Source organism: Rhinoderma darwinii, chromosome 4 (assembly GCF_050947455.1).
Source record: "Rhinoderma darwinii isolate aRhiDar2 chromosome 4, aRhiDar2.hap1, whole genome shotgun sequence".
NCBI lineage: Eukaryota > Metazoa > Chordata > Amphibia > Anura > Rhinodermatidae > Rhinoderma > Rhinoderma darwinii.
In genome coordinates, this window is record NC_134690.1 from 308,857,027 (window position 1) to 308,870,975 (window position 13,949).

The 13,949-nt window shown below is 48.1% G+C and overlaps 2 protein-coding genes across 5 annotated transcripts in view; both read right to left on the reverse strand.

Moving 5' to 3' along the window:
• Nucleotides 1-4,442, reverse strand: part of LOC142759925 (histone H3-like centromeric protein A) — a 212,641-nt gene extending 208,199 nt beyond the window's left edge. For 2 of the 4 annotated variants that reach the window (XM_075862719.1, XM_075862718.1), the window contains exon 1: nucleotides 4,159-4,442. Coding sequence is in view for 2 of the 4 variants with exons in the window: in XM_075862717.1 (XP_075718832.1) it covers nucleotides 251-335 (85 nt within the window). In the remaining 2 variants the exon portion in view is untranslated. Of the gene's footprint in view, nucleotides 1-250; nucleotides 353-4,158 lie in introns of all 4 variants that reach the window. The other 2 variants (XM_075862717.1, XM_075862716.1) reach the window with 2 other exon arrangements.
• The window catches only part of LOC142759926 (histone H3-like centromeric protein A), a 240,708-nt gene that overhangs the window by 64,636 nt on the left and 162,123 nt on the right, over nucleotides 1-13,949 (reverse strand). The gene's annotated exons all lie outside the window — the stretch shown is intronic.

Sequence of the window (13,949 nt, forward strand, 5' to 3'; positions counted from 1 at the left end):
ACATGCATACAGCTCCTGTTGTGCCTATATAAATCAGTCCTCAGTTTGCTCCCCCTAGTGGCGGCCTTGTGCTACAGAAATTTCTGTATGTAACAGATTTTTACCTGCATAGAAACGAACCCTCTAAGATATAAAGCTGAGAAACGGATTACAATCTAGTATTACACGACCCGAGGTTATCTGGAATTCATTTTTAAAATAAAATATATAATGAGAGTGATAAGATGATCAAGGTGCAACTTTCTCTTACTTGGCGGAGATTGAGGAGGAGCTGCAGGTTTCTTCTGCGGCTGCGCCGACTTCCTGCGGGACGAGCTTTCCTGGGGTGGTTTCATGATGATGTAAAACGCTGCTGAGAGTCATACAATCAGTTAAGCAGATAAGAGACGGTGACAATTCAGCAGAATCACAGGTGACGTAGGATAAACTGAGCGGTTTTATACTGACTGATGCCACCAATGCAAGTGACAAGAAAGTGATGACATTGACGGTGAAGATATGAGATTGCCGGATGTCAGTAATTAACGCACGCTGCATCAATGAATACAATAGATCCTCGTGGCATCAATTACCAGAACAGCGACATCAATGATCTATTTAATAATGCGGCAACAGAAGAGCTACCCGCAGCAGATCCCGCAAGCAATGGGCAGATGTTTGCAGACGTAATGGAGCCGTCTTTTCAGGCGTGATTCGAGGCGTAAAACGCCTGAAAATAGGTCGTGTGCACAGAACCTTACAGAGAATCCGTAATCCAGACAAAGGTGGGAAATTTAAAACTGGAGCAAAGGAAAAGTGGAGCAGTCGTCATGGAAATGAAAGGCCGCAGCTGGAGGACGATGAGCTGCAACAACGCAGTACAAATATACAGAAATAAAACATCTAATAATCCATATGATCTCTAGACACGCAGCAGCGAAAATGTACCGTCAGCCCCCCACTCACAGTAATGACCGTCAGCCCCCCCACTCCCAGTAATGACCGTCAGCCCCCCACTCCCAGTAATGACCGTCAGCCCCCCACTCACAGTAATGACCGTCAGCCCCCCCACTCACAGTAATGACCGTCAGCCCCCCCACTCACAGTAATGACCGTCAGCCCCCCACTCCCAGTAATGACCGTCAGCCCCCCCACTCCCAGTAATGACCGTCAGCCCCCCCACTCCCAGTAATGACGTCAGCCCCCCACACCCAGTAATGACCGTCAGCCCCCCACTCCCAGTAATGACCGTCAGCCCCCCCACTCCCAGTAATGACCGTCAGCCCCCCACTCCCAGTAATGACCGTCAGCCCCCCACTCCCAGTAATGACCGTCAGCCCCCCACTCCCAGTAATGACCGTCAGCCCCCCACTCCCAGTAATGACTGTCAGCCCCCCACACCCAGTAATGACCGTCAGCCCCCCACTCACAGTAATGACCGTCAGCCCCCCACTCCCAGTAATGACCGTCAGCCCCCCACTCCCAGTAATGACCGTCAGCCCCCCCCCACTCCCAGTAATGACCGTCAGCCCCCCCACTCCCAGTAATGACCGTCAGCCCCCCACTCCCAGTAATGACCGCCAGCCCCCCACTCACAGTAATGACCGTCAGCCCCCCACTCACAGTAATGACCGTCAGCCCCCCACTCACATTATAATGACCCCTCAGTAAAGCCACCATCAGCCTCCGTCCCCCCAGTAAAATGACCATCAGCCCCCTCCAGTAAAGCCACCATCAGCCTCAGTCCCCCCGCCCCCCGATAAAATAACCATCTGCCCCTCTAGTAAAGGGACCATCACAGACAGAAAGTGTGCTTACCCCTGGGGAAGGAATAAATAAGGATGTATAAGAACAACAACTCCCAGCATGTCCAGGATGTTATGTGATATCAGAGAAAGTTTACAGGAGGAGGTATAAGAGGAGAGGACTACAACTCCCAGCATGTCCAGACTTAGTATGGGATATCAGAGGACATTACAGGGAGGAGGTATAAGAGAAGAGGACTACAACTCCCAGCATGTCCAGACTGTTAGGGCAGATTCACACGAACGTTGCGTTTTTGCGCGCGCAAACCATTTGACAGCTGCGTGTGTCATGCGTGTCTGATGCGCGGCTGCGTGATTTTCGCGCAGCCGGCATCATAGAGATGAGGCTTGTCGACGCCCGTCACTGTCCAAGGTGCTGAAAGAGCTAAATCTTTCAGCACCCTCGACAGTGAATGCCGAACACAACAGCGAAAAACCTGTAAAAAAAAAAGATAAAGTTCCTACTTACCGAGAACTTCCCGGCCGTTGCCTTGGTGACGCGCCTCTCTTGACATCGGGCCCCACCTCCCTGGATGACGCGGCAGTCCAAGTGACCGCTGCAGCCTGTGATTGGCTGCAGCCTGTGCTTGGCCTGTGATTGGCTGGAGCTGTCACTTGAACTGAAGTGTCATCCCGGGAGGTCGGACTGCAGGAAGGAGACAGGAGTAATCGGTAAGTTAGAACTTCGTTTTTTTTTACAGGTTCATGTATTTTGGGATCGCAAGTCACTGTCCATGGTGCTGAAACAGTTTAAGGGTATGTGCACACACACTAATTACGTCCGTAATTGACGGACGTATTTTGGCCGCAAGTCCCGGACCGAACACAGTGCAGGGAGCCGGGCTCCTAGCATCATACTTATGTACGATGCTAGGAGTCCCTGCCTCGCTGCAGGACAACTGTCCCGTACTGTAATCATGTTTTCAGTACGGGACAGTTGTCCTGCAGCGAGGCAGGGACTCCTAGCATCGTACATAAGTATGATGCTAGGAGCCCGGCTCCCTGCACTGTGTTCGGTCCGGGACTTGCGGCCGAAATACGTCCGTCAATTACGGACGTAATTAGTGTGTGTGCACATACCCTCACTCTTTCAGCACCATGCACAGTGAATGTCTCCCGACGTCGCGGGCCGGAAATTTTTTTGCCGAGTTCGGCCAAAACGAGTTTGGCCGAACCCGGTGAAGTTAGCTTCGGTTGTCGGGGTTCGCTCCTCGCAAAGACACTCCGTTTGGATGCTTGGAAACAGAAAAGCACGTGGTGCTTTTCTGTTTCCATTCATCCTTTTGACAGCTCGTGCGCTTTTTCAGTCGGTTCGCACGGAAGAGATTCCGTGCGACCTGCCTGGTTTTCACGCACCCATTGACTTCAATGGGTGCGTGATGCGTGAAATACGCAGAGTTATTGAACCTGTCGCGTATTTTGCGCAGCGAACAAACGCTGCGCAAAATACACGGACTGTGTGTACTGCCCCATAGACTTCTATAGGGCATTGCGTGCCGCGCGAAAACCACGCGGCCTACACGCTGCCAAATCACGCTCGTGTGAATCCCCCCTTATTATGGGATATCAGAGGACATTACAGGGAGGAGGTAGAAGAGGAGAGGACTACAACTACCAGCATGTCCAGGACGTTATTATGGGATATCAGAGGACATTACAGGGAGGATGTATAAGAGAAGAGGACTACAACTCCTAGCATGTCCAGGCTGTTATTATGGGATATCAGAGGACATTACAGTGAGGAGGTTTAAGAGGAGAGAACTACAACTCCTAGCATGTCCAGGCTGTTATTATGGGATATCAGAGGACATTACACGGAGGAGGTATAAGAGGAGAGGACTACAACTCCTAGCATGTCCAGACTTAGTATGGGATATCAGAGGACATTACAGGGAGGATGTATAAGAGAAGAGGACTACAACTCCTAGCATGTCCAGGCTGTTATTATGGGATATCAGAGGACATTACAGTGAGGAGGTATAAGAGGAGAGAACTACAACTCCTAGCATGTCCAGGCTGTTATTATGGGATATCAGAGGACATTACAGGGAGAAGGTAGAAGAGAGGACTACAACTCCCAGCATGTCCAGGACGTTATTATGGGATATCAGAGGACATTACAGGGAGGAGGTAGAAGAGGAGAGGACTACAACTCCCAGCATGTCCAGGACGTTATTATGGGATATCAGAGGACATTACAGGGAGGAGGTAGAAGAGGAGAGAACTACAACTCCCAGCATGTCCAGGCTGTTATTATGGGATATCAGAGGACATTACAGGGAGGAGGTATAAGAGGAGAGAACTACAACTACCCACATTCCCCTGGCTCCATTTCTCACACAACTGCTAAGAAAGTAAAGAAAACCGCACTTACCATGCCCAGTTTGAATGGCTCCTCTCCCTCCGTCAGGCTTCTAGTGGGAAGCGGTGGGCGGTGCTTGTAACAGACGTCCGCGCGTCACGTCTGCTACGACGTCGGGGGCGGAGCTTGTAGCAAAAAAAAAAAAAAAATGTCAAAAAAAAATTCGATTTTTTTGTTTTTTTTTTGCCGTGGATGAGCCGCGGCACCCCTGAACAGCTCTCGGCACCCCGGTTGGGAACCACTGGTATAGATTATATAATAGCCCCACAATATAAAAGCCAAGAAAAACCAAAAGGCTCCCGCACTGCGTTCTTCCAGGTTATGTATCGCCCCCTTGTGGCTAATAGAAGAAGTACACCAAATGTTCAAACCATCGCTAAAGCCAACAAAACTATATCCTGATGTTTGATCTCCCACAATCTATAATAATTATAATACACGATCACCGCGCGGTCTCAATGACGTCATCAAGACCTCGGCTGTAAAGAAAAGCCTGTTTATACCCCTGGGTTCCAGGATGGGTCTATTTTAGGCTCGATGGGTTTCTATCAAGTTCTATAGAAAATGCTTAGAAACGTTGTGATATAAAAAAAAAAACCTTTTATTGACATTAAGACCCCTTTACCAATGCCGATAATCATACGAGCGCTTGTTTTCGATCACGGGCAGCGACGATCAGACGATAAACTGCACTCATTGGTCAGCTGATCACATCTTTTATGCGTCCCAAAAAATCCTCGTTGTCCACAGCGTAGAAACAGGGGATGTGCTGCCGACAATACGTAAACTGTACGAGCACGGACCATCGTATTAACCATCGCTCATCCCCGTACAGCGTGCGTCGGCTCGTGTAAATGAGCACCGAGTCACTGGATACATCGTTGATCGTGCAAGTTCCATCTAGTGAAAAACTGTAAACAGGGAGGAGGGGGATGCAGCTGCAGTTTCTTATGCCCCACGCACGCGACCGTATTTTTCATCAGTAATTACAGCAGGGACTCTCCCATAGAAGTCTATGGGCGCTTCCGTAAATATGGGCGGCTATGGATACGCATCCGTACTCTGACCGTATTTATGCTACGCACAGCTTACATATATCCTGATGTACTCCGCCCAGCTTACATATACCCTGATGTACTCCGCACAGCTTACATATATCCTGATGTACTCCGCCCAGCTTACATATACCCTGATGTACTCCTCACATATTACATATACCCTGATGTACTCCGCACAGCTTACATATACCCTGATGTACTCCTCACATATTACATATACCCTGATGTACTCCGCACAGCTTACATATACCCTGATGTACTCCTCACATATTACATATACCCTGATGTACTCCGCACAGCTTACATATACCCTGATGTACTCCTCACAGCTTGCATATAGCCTGATGTACTCCGCACAGCTTACATATACCCTGATGTACTCCGCACAGCTTACATATACCCTGATGTACTCCTCACAGCTTACATATACCCTGATGTACTCCGCACAGCTTACATATACCCTGATGTACTCCGCACAGCTTACATATACCCTGATGTACTCCACAGTTTACATATATCCTGATGTACTCCGCGCATATTACATATACCCTGATGTACTCCGCACAGCTTACATATACCCTGATGTACTCCGCCCAGCTTACATATATCCTGATGTACTCCACAGCTTACATATACCCTGATGTACTCCGCACAGCTTACATATATCCTGATGTACTCCGCGCATATTACATATACCCTGATGTACTCCGCACAGCTTACATATACCCTGATGTACTCCACAGTTTACATATATCCTGATGTACTCCGCGCATATTACATATACCCTGATGTACTCCGCACAGCTTACATATACCCTGATGTACTCCGCCCAGTTTACATATATCCTGATGTACTCCGCCCAGCAGTGGCGTAACTACCGCCGTAGCAGCAGTAGCGGCTGCTACGGGGCCCGCGGCATGAGGGGGCCCGTGTCGCCCGCCGGCACGAGCCCCCACCATGGCCGGAGGCTCCGCTAGCAGCCGCTATGGCTGCTACAGCGGGACACCACTGAACACTACGGCAGAGCAGGGAGGTATCTCCCCGCTCTGCCATTAACTGGTTCCCGACCGCTGGCTGTATTTTTACGGCCAGCGGTCAGGGTCCTTAAAACCCGAGCCATAAACTTTCTACGGCTCGGGTTTTAACTTGCTGCCCGCGCGATCGGGCAGCTGAATGTCGGGTCTCCGGCTGTCAGTGACTGCCGGGGACCCTGAGGAGAGGATAGAAGCAGCTTTCGCTGCTTCTGTCTTCTCCGATGTCTTCTTACACAGCGTTCAATGAACGCTGTGTATAGGAATAGAAACAGCAGCAGCAGCGGCGCTGTCTCTATTCCTCCCGGTGATCATGTGACTGGTCACATGATCGCCGGGTGCCGTTAGTGGCAGACTGTTGCTGGGTCTTACTAGACCCAGCACAGCCCTATTAGTGACAAACGTCACTATGAGAGGGCTGATTTCCCCTGTAACTGGGGCTGCTGTGCAGCTCCAGTTACAGTGGAAAAACATGGTGTAAAAGAAAGAAAAAAAATATATAAAGTTCCCCAAAGGTCTTTTTTGACCTTTGAGGGACAGACCATAGTAATAAAAAAATAATAAAGTAAAGTGCAAAAAAAATGTAAATAATAAATACACATAAAATACCCACCCCAAAAAAAACGTTCCCCCCCGCCAATCATTGTTGTAACGCTAGCGCTGACCCAATTACCCTAATATAGACATGTAATATATAAAAATTTACGGTAGACAATGGCGATCACAAATAAAAGGTCTATTTTAGGGTAAAACTATGTTATTACCCAAAAAAATAGCTGAAACGTAAAAAGCTTATTTTTTTACTATTATTTTCAAAGTTTATGAATAAAAATTCTAAAATAGCAAAAAAGGTGTGTATAAAAACGATAAAAAAATGAAACCTGCATTGTCTATGGAAAAAACGTTGCAAAAATCACGTCGTTAGCCCAACAAATAAAAAAGTTATAGCCGTTTAACGAACACGTGCTAAAAATGGCTAAACGGTGTCTGGTCCTGAAGGCGCAAAATAGAGCAAAAAGACATGTATCCCCCCCCCCTCTCCACAGGACATGTATCCCCTCTCCACAGGATATACACAGGATAGGGGATACATGTGTGATCGCTGGCATTGATAGGGAGAACGGGGGACTGAAAGTCCCCTGAAGTTCTCTATCACAAACCTCGGACTTCCGGGGTCTGTGTCGGCAGCTCCGTAGAAATGAATGGAGCGCCGGTCGCGCTTGTGCGCATGCGTGACCAGCGCTCCTTTCATTTTTATTGAGCTGCGCAGACGCCGGAAGTCAGAGGTTAGTCATGGAGAACTTCAGGGGACTTTCAGTCCCCCGTTCTCCCTATCGCTGCCAGCGATCACTCATGTATCCCCTATCCTGTGGAGAGGGGATACATGTCCTGTGGAGATCCTGTGGATAGGGGATACATGTATCTTGTACGGCACACTGTAGGTCGCATTTTTTTGGGAGGGGGGACGGTGTATGGCGTTCCCTACAGGGGGGGGACGCTGTATGGCGTTCCCTACAGGGGGGGGGGGTGACTGTATGGCGTTTCCTACAGGGAGGGAGCTGTATGGCGTTCCCTACAGGGGGGGGGGCTGCATGGCGTTCTCTACAGGGGGGGGCTGTATGGCGTTCCCTACAGGGGGGGGCTGTATGGCGTTCTCTACAGGGGGGGGGGGTGTATGGTGTTCTCTACAGGGGGGGGCTGTATGGCGTTATCTGCAGGGGGCTGTATGGCGCTATCTACAGAGGGGGGGCTGTATGGCGTTATCTACAGGGGGGGCTGTAAAAAAAGGCACTATCTACAAGGGGGGGGGGGTTGTGTGACACCCAGGGGAGGGGGGGCCCCAGTCAAAAGTTTGCTATGGGGCCCAGTCTTTCCTAGTTACGCCCCTGCCGCCCAGTTTACATATATCCTGATGCACTCCACCCAGCTAACATATACCCTGATGTACTCCGCACGGCTTACATATACCCTGATGTACTCCTCACAGCTTGCATATAGCCTGATGTACCCGCACATATTACATATACCCTGATGTACCCCACAGTTTACATATATCCTGATGTACTCCACAGTTTACATATATCCTGATGTACTCCGCGCATATTACATATACCCTGATGTACTACACACAGCTTACATATACCCTGATGTACTCTGCGCATATTACATATATCCTGATGTACTCCGCCCAGCTTACATATATCCTGATGCACTCCACCCAGCTAACATATACCCTGATGTACTCCGCACAGCTTACATATACCCTGATGTACTCCCCAGTTTACATATATCCTGATGTACTCTGCGCATATTACATATACCCTGATGTACTCCGCACAGCTTACATATACCCTGATGTACTCCGCCCAGTTTACATATATCCTGATGCACTCCACCCAGCTAACATATATCCTGATGTACTCCGCACAGCTTACATATACCCTGATGTACTCCCCAGTTTACATATATCCTGATGTACTCTGCGCATATTACATATACCCTGATTTACTCCGCACAGCTTACATATACCCTGATGTACTCCGCACAGCTTACATATACCCTGATGTACTCCGCCCAGTTTACATATATCCTGATGCACTCCACCCAGCTAACATATACCCTGATGTACTCCGCACAGCTTACATATACCCTGATGTACTCCCCAGTTTACATATATCCTGATGTACTCTGCGCATATTACATATACCCTGATTTACTCCGCACAGCTTACATATACCGATGTACTCCGCACAGCTTACATATACCCTGATGTACTCCGCACAGCTTACATATACCCTGATGTACTCCTCACATATTACATATACCCTGATGTACTCCGCACAGCTTACATATACCCTGATGTACTCCGCCCAGCTTACATATACCCTGATGTACTCCGCACAGCTTACATATACCCTGATGTACTCCTCACATATTACATATACCCTGATGTACTCCGCACAGCTTACATATACCCTGATGTACTCCGCCCAGCGTACATATACCCTGATGTACTCCTCACATATTACATATACCCTGATGTGCTCCGCACAGCTTACATATACCCTGATGTACTCCGCCCAGTTTACATATATCCTGATGCACTCCACCCAGCTAACATATATCCTGATGTACTCCGCACAGCTTACATATACCCTGATGTACTCCCCAGTTTACATATATCCTGATGTACTCTGCGCATATTACATATACCCTGATTTACTCCGCACAGCTTACATATACTCTGATGTACTCCGCACAGCTTACATATACCCTGATGTACTCCGCACAGCTTACATATACCCTGATGTACTCCGCACAGCTTACATATACCCTGATGTACTCCGCACAGCTTACATATACCCTGATGTACTCCGCACAGCTTACATATACCCTGATGTACTCCGCACATATTACATATACCCTGATGTACTCCGCCCAGTTTACATATATCCTGATGCACTCCACCCAGCTAACATATACCCTGATGTACTCCGCCCAGCTTACATATACCCTGATGTACTCCGCCCAGCTTACATATACCCTGATGTACTCCGCACAGCTTACATATACCCTGATGTACTCCTCACAGCTTGCATATAGCCTGATGTACCCGCACATATTACATATACCCTGATGTACTCCACAGTTTACATATACCCTGATGTACTCCTCACATATTACATATACCCTGATGTACTCCGCACAGCTTACATATACCCTGATGTACTCCGCCCAGCTTACATATACCCTGATGTACTCCTCACATATTACATATACCCTGATGTGCTCCGCACAGCTTACATATACCCTGATGTACTCCGCCCAGCTTACATATACCCTGATGTACTCCGCACAGCTTACATATATCCTGATGTACTCCGCCCAGCTTACATATACCCTGATGTACTACACACAGCTTACATATACCCTGATTTACTCCGCACAGCTTACATATACCCTGATGTACTCCGCCCAGCTTACATATACACTGATGTACTCCGCACAGCTTACATATACCCTGATGTACTCCGCACAGCTTACATATGCCCTGATGTACTCCGCCCAGCTTACATATACCCTGATGTACTCCGCACAGCTTACATATGCCCTGATGTACTCCGCACAGCTTACATATACCCTGATGTACTCCGCCCAGCTTACATATACCCTGATGTACTCCGCACAGCTTACATATACCCTGATGTACTCCGCCCAGTTCACATATGCCCCCACATTATAAGCTGAAATACCACTAATACACCAAGCAAAATCTGCGCTTCAAAAGCCAAATGGTGGTCCAACTGAGCCTGGCAGTGTACCCAAACGGCAATTTATGACCACATATGGTATATTCTGGAGAACCCGCTTAACAATTTATGGGATGTGTGTCTACGGTGGTACAAGCTGGGCACAACACATTGGGCACTGAAATGGCATATTTGTGGAAAAAAGCCATTTTTAATCTGCAACATCTATTGTTTACTCATTTTTGCAAAACACTTGTGCGGTCAAAATGCTCACTACACCCCTAGATCAATTCTTTGAGGGATCTAGTTTCCAAAATGGGGTAATTTTTCGGGGGGTACCACTGTACTGGTACTATAGCTCAATGCAACATGGTGTCAAAAAACGAATCTTATAAAATCTCCACTCCAAATACTAAATGGCGCTCCTTCCCTTTAGAGCCTTGCTGTGTGTCCAAATAGCAGTTTATGACCACGTGTGGGGTATTTCCCTACTCTGAAGAAGTTGCTTTACAAATGTTACGGTGCTTTTTCTCCTTTATTTGTTGAGAAAATGAAATTTTTTTAATTAATGCTGCGTCTTATTGGAAAATAATGTCATTTTTCATTTTCACTGCCCATTTCTAATAAAATATATGAGACACCTGTGGGGTGCTGAAAAAATAAAAAAGTTAGAGCTCTTTGAATGCGACTATAGAAAAACGAATAAAATAGCTTGGTCATTAGGGCCTAAAATGGGATGGTCACTAAGGGGTTAACGTCAGTTAGCACAATATAAATACATTTACAGTAGCTCCCCCTAGTGGCGACTGCTGGTAGCTTTCCACTGAAGTGTAGTAACCAGGACATGAGTCTAAGGCCTCATTTACACGAGCGTAATATATGCGCGTGCGACACGCATGCTTTTCATGCGTGTCGTACGCACCTATATTACTCTATGGGGCAGTGCAGACAATGCGTGAATTTTGCGCAGCGCGAGTGCGTTGCGTAAAACTCACGACATGTTCTATAATCGTGCGTTTTTCGCGCATCACGCACCCATTGAAGTCAATGGGTGCGTGAAAACCACGCATGCCGCACGGAAGCACTTCCGTGCGAACTGCGTGATTCGCGCAAGAGCTGTCAAAAGGATGAATGTAAACAGAAAAGCACCACGTGCTTTTCTGTTTACAAACATCCAAACGGAGTGTCAAATTAGAGATGAGCGCACCGAACTTCACCGGGTTCGGCCGAACTCGTTTTGACCGAACCCGGCAAAAAAATTTCCGGTACGCGACGTCAGGAGACAGTCACTGTCCACGGTGCTGAAAGAGTTAAACTGGTTCAGCACCCTGGACAGTGACTTCCGATCACAATATACATGAACGCGTAAAAAAAAAAAAGAAGTTCTGACTTACCGATAACTCCCGTCTTCTTCCTCCAGTCTGACCTCCCGGGATGACAATTCAGTCCAAGTGACAGCTGCAGCCAATCACAGGCCAAGCACAGGCTGCAGCCAATCACAGGCTGCAGCGGTCACATGGACTGCCGCGTCATCCAGGGAGGTGGGGCCGGATGACAAGAGAGGGACGCGTCACAAAGGCAACGGCCGGGAGACCGGACTGGAGGAAGTAGGAAGTTCTTGGTAAGTATGAACGTCTTTTTTTTATTCACAGTTTGCTGTATATTGTGATCGGAATTCACTGTCGAGGGTGCTGAAAGAGTTACTGCCGATCAGTTAGCTCTTTCAGCACCTTGGACAGTGACTGACGTCGACTAGCCTCATCTCTATGATGGCGGCTGCGTGAAAATCACGCAGCCGCGCATCATACACTGATGACACACGGAGCTGTCAAGTGCCTTTTGGCACGCAAAACGCTGCGTTTTTTTGCCTGCACAAAACGCACACGCTCGTGTAAATGAGGCCTAAGGCTATGTTCACACAGAGTTTTTTGCATTAGGAATATCTGCCTCAAAATTCCGTTTGGAAGTTTGAGGCACATTTTCCTCTCCCTGCACGCCGATTTTCGCGGCGTTTTTCGCCCGCGGCCATTGAGCGCCGCAGGCATAATACACCGTGAAATACGCTTTCTCTGCCTCCCATTGAAGTCAATGGGAGGTCAGAGGCGTAAACGCCCAAAGATAGGGCATGTCGCTTTTTCTCGCGAGGCAGTTTTACTGCTCGCGGGAAAAAGACGCCGACGCCTCCCATTGAAATCAATGGGAGGCATTATAGGGCAGTTTTTGACGAGTTTTGCGGCGCGGTTTCCGCAAAAAAAAAACTCGTCAAAAAACTCAGTGTGAACTTAGCCTAAAATGTTCTTTACACAGGACGATTATCGGGCAGACAAGTGTTCATATAACGCTCGTTGCTGATAATTGCGCTTTGTAAAAAGGGCAGCGATCCGCAGATGAACGAGCAAACACCCAATCATCTGCTGGTCGTATCGTTTTAAAAAAGTGAAATATTATTGTTGTCGGCAGCGCATCTCCCTGTGTAAACAGAAAAACGCGCTGCCGACATGATAATAATGTTTGGGGACGAGCGATCGGAATAACGACCGCTCGCCCTCATCCATAGCTCCGTGTTATCCATAGCTCCGTGTTATCCATAGCTCCGTGTAATCCATAGCTCCGTGTTATCCATAGCTCCGTGTCATCCATAGCTCCGTGTCATCCATAGCTCCGTGTTATCCATAGCTCCGTGTTATCCATAGCTCCGTGTCATCCATAGCTCCGTGTCATCCATAGCTCCGTGTCATCCATAGCTCCGTGTTATCCATAGCTCCGTGTTATCCATAGCTCCGTGTTATCCATAGCTCCGTGTTATCCATAGCTCCGTGTCATCCATAGCTCCGTGTCATCCATAGCTCCGTGTCATCCATAGCTCCGTGTCATCCATAGCTCCGTGTCATCCATAGCTCCGTGTTATCCATAGCTCCGTGTTATCCATAGCTCCGTGTTATCCATAGCTCCGTGTCATCCATAGCTCCGTGTTATCCATAGCTCCGTGTTATCCATAGCTCCGTGTTATCCATAGCTCCGTGTCATCCATAGCCCCGTGTCATCCATAGCTCCGTGTTATCCATAGCTCCGTGTTATCCATAGCTCCGTGTTATCCATAGCTCCGTGTCATCCATAGCTCCGTGTTATCCATAGCTCCGTGTCATCCATAGCTCCGTGTCATCCATAGCTCCGTGTTATCCATAGCTCCGTGTTATCCATAGCTCCGTGTCATCCATAGCTCCGTGTTATCCATAGCTCCGTGTCATCCATAGCTCCGTGTTATCCATAGCTCCGTGTTATCCATAGCTCCGTGTTATCCATAGCTCCGTGTTATCCATAGCTCCGTGTTATCCATAGCTCCGTGTCATCCATAGCTCCTTGTCATCCATAGCTCCGTGTCATCCATAGCTCCGTGTCATCCATAGCTCTGTGTTATCCATAGCTCCGTGTTATCCATAGCTCCGTGTTATCCATAGCTCCGT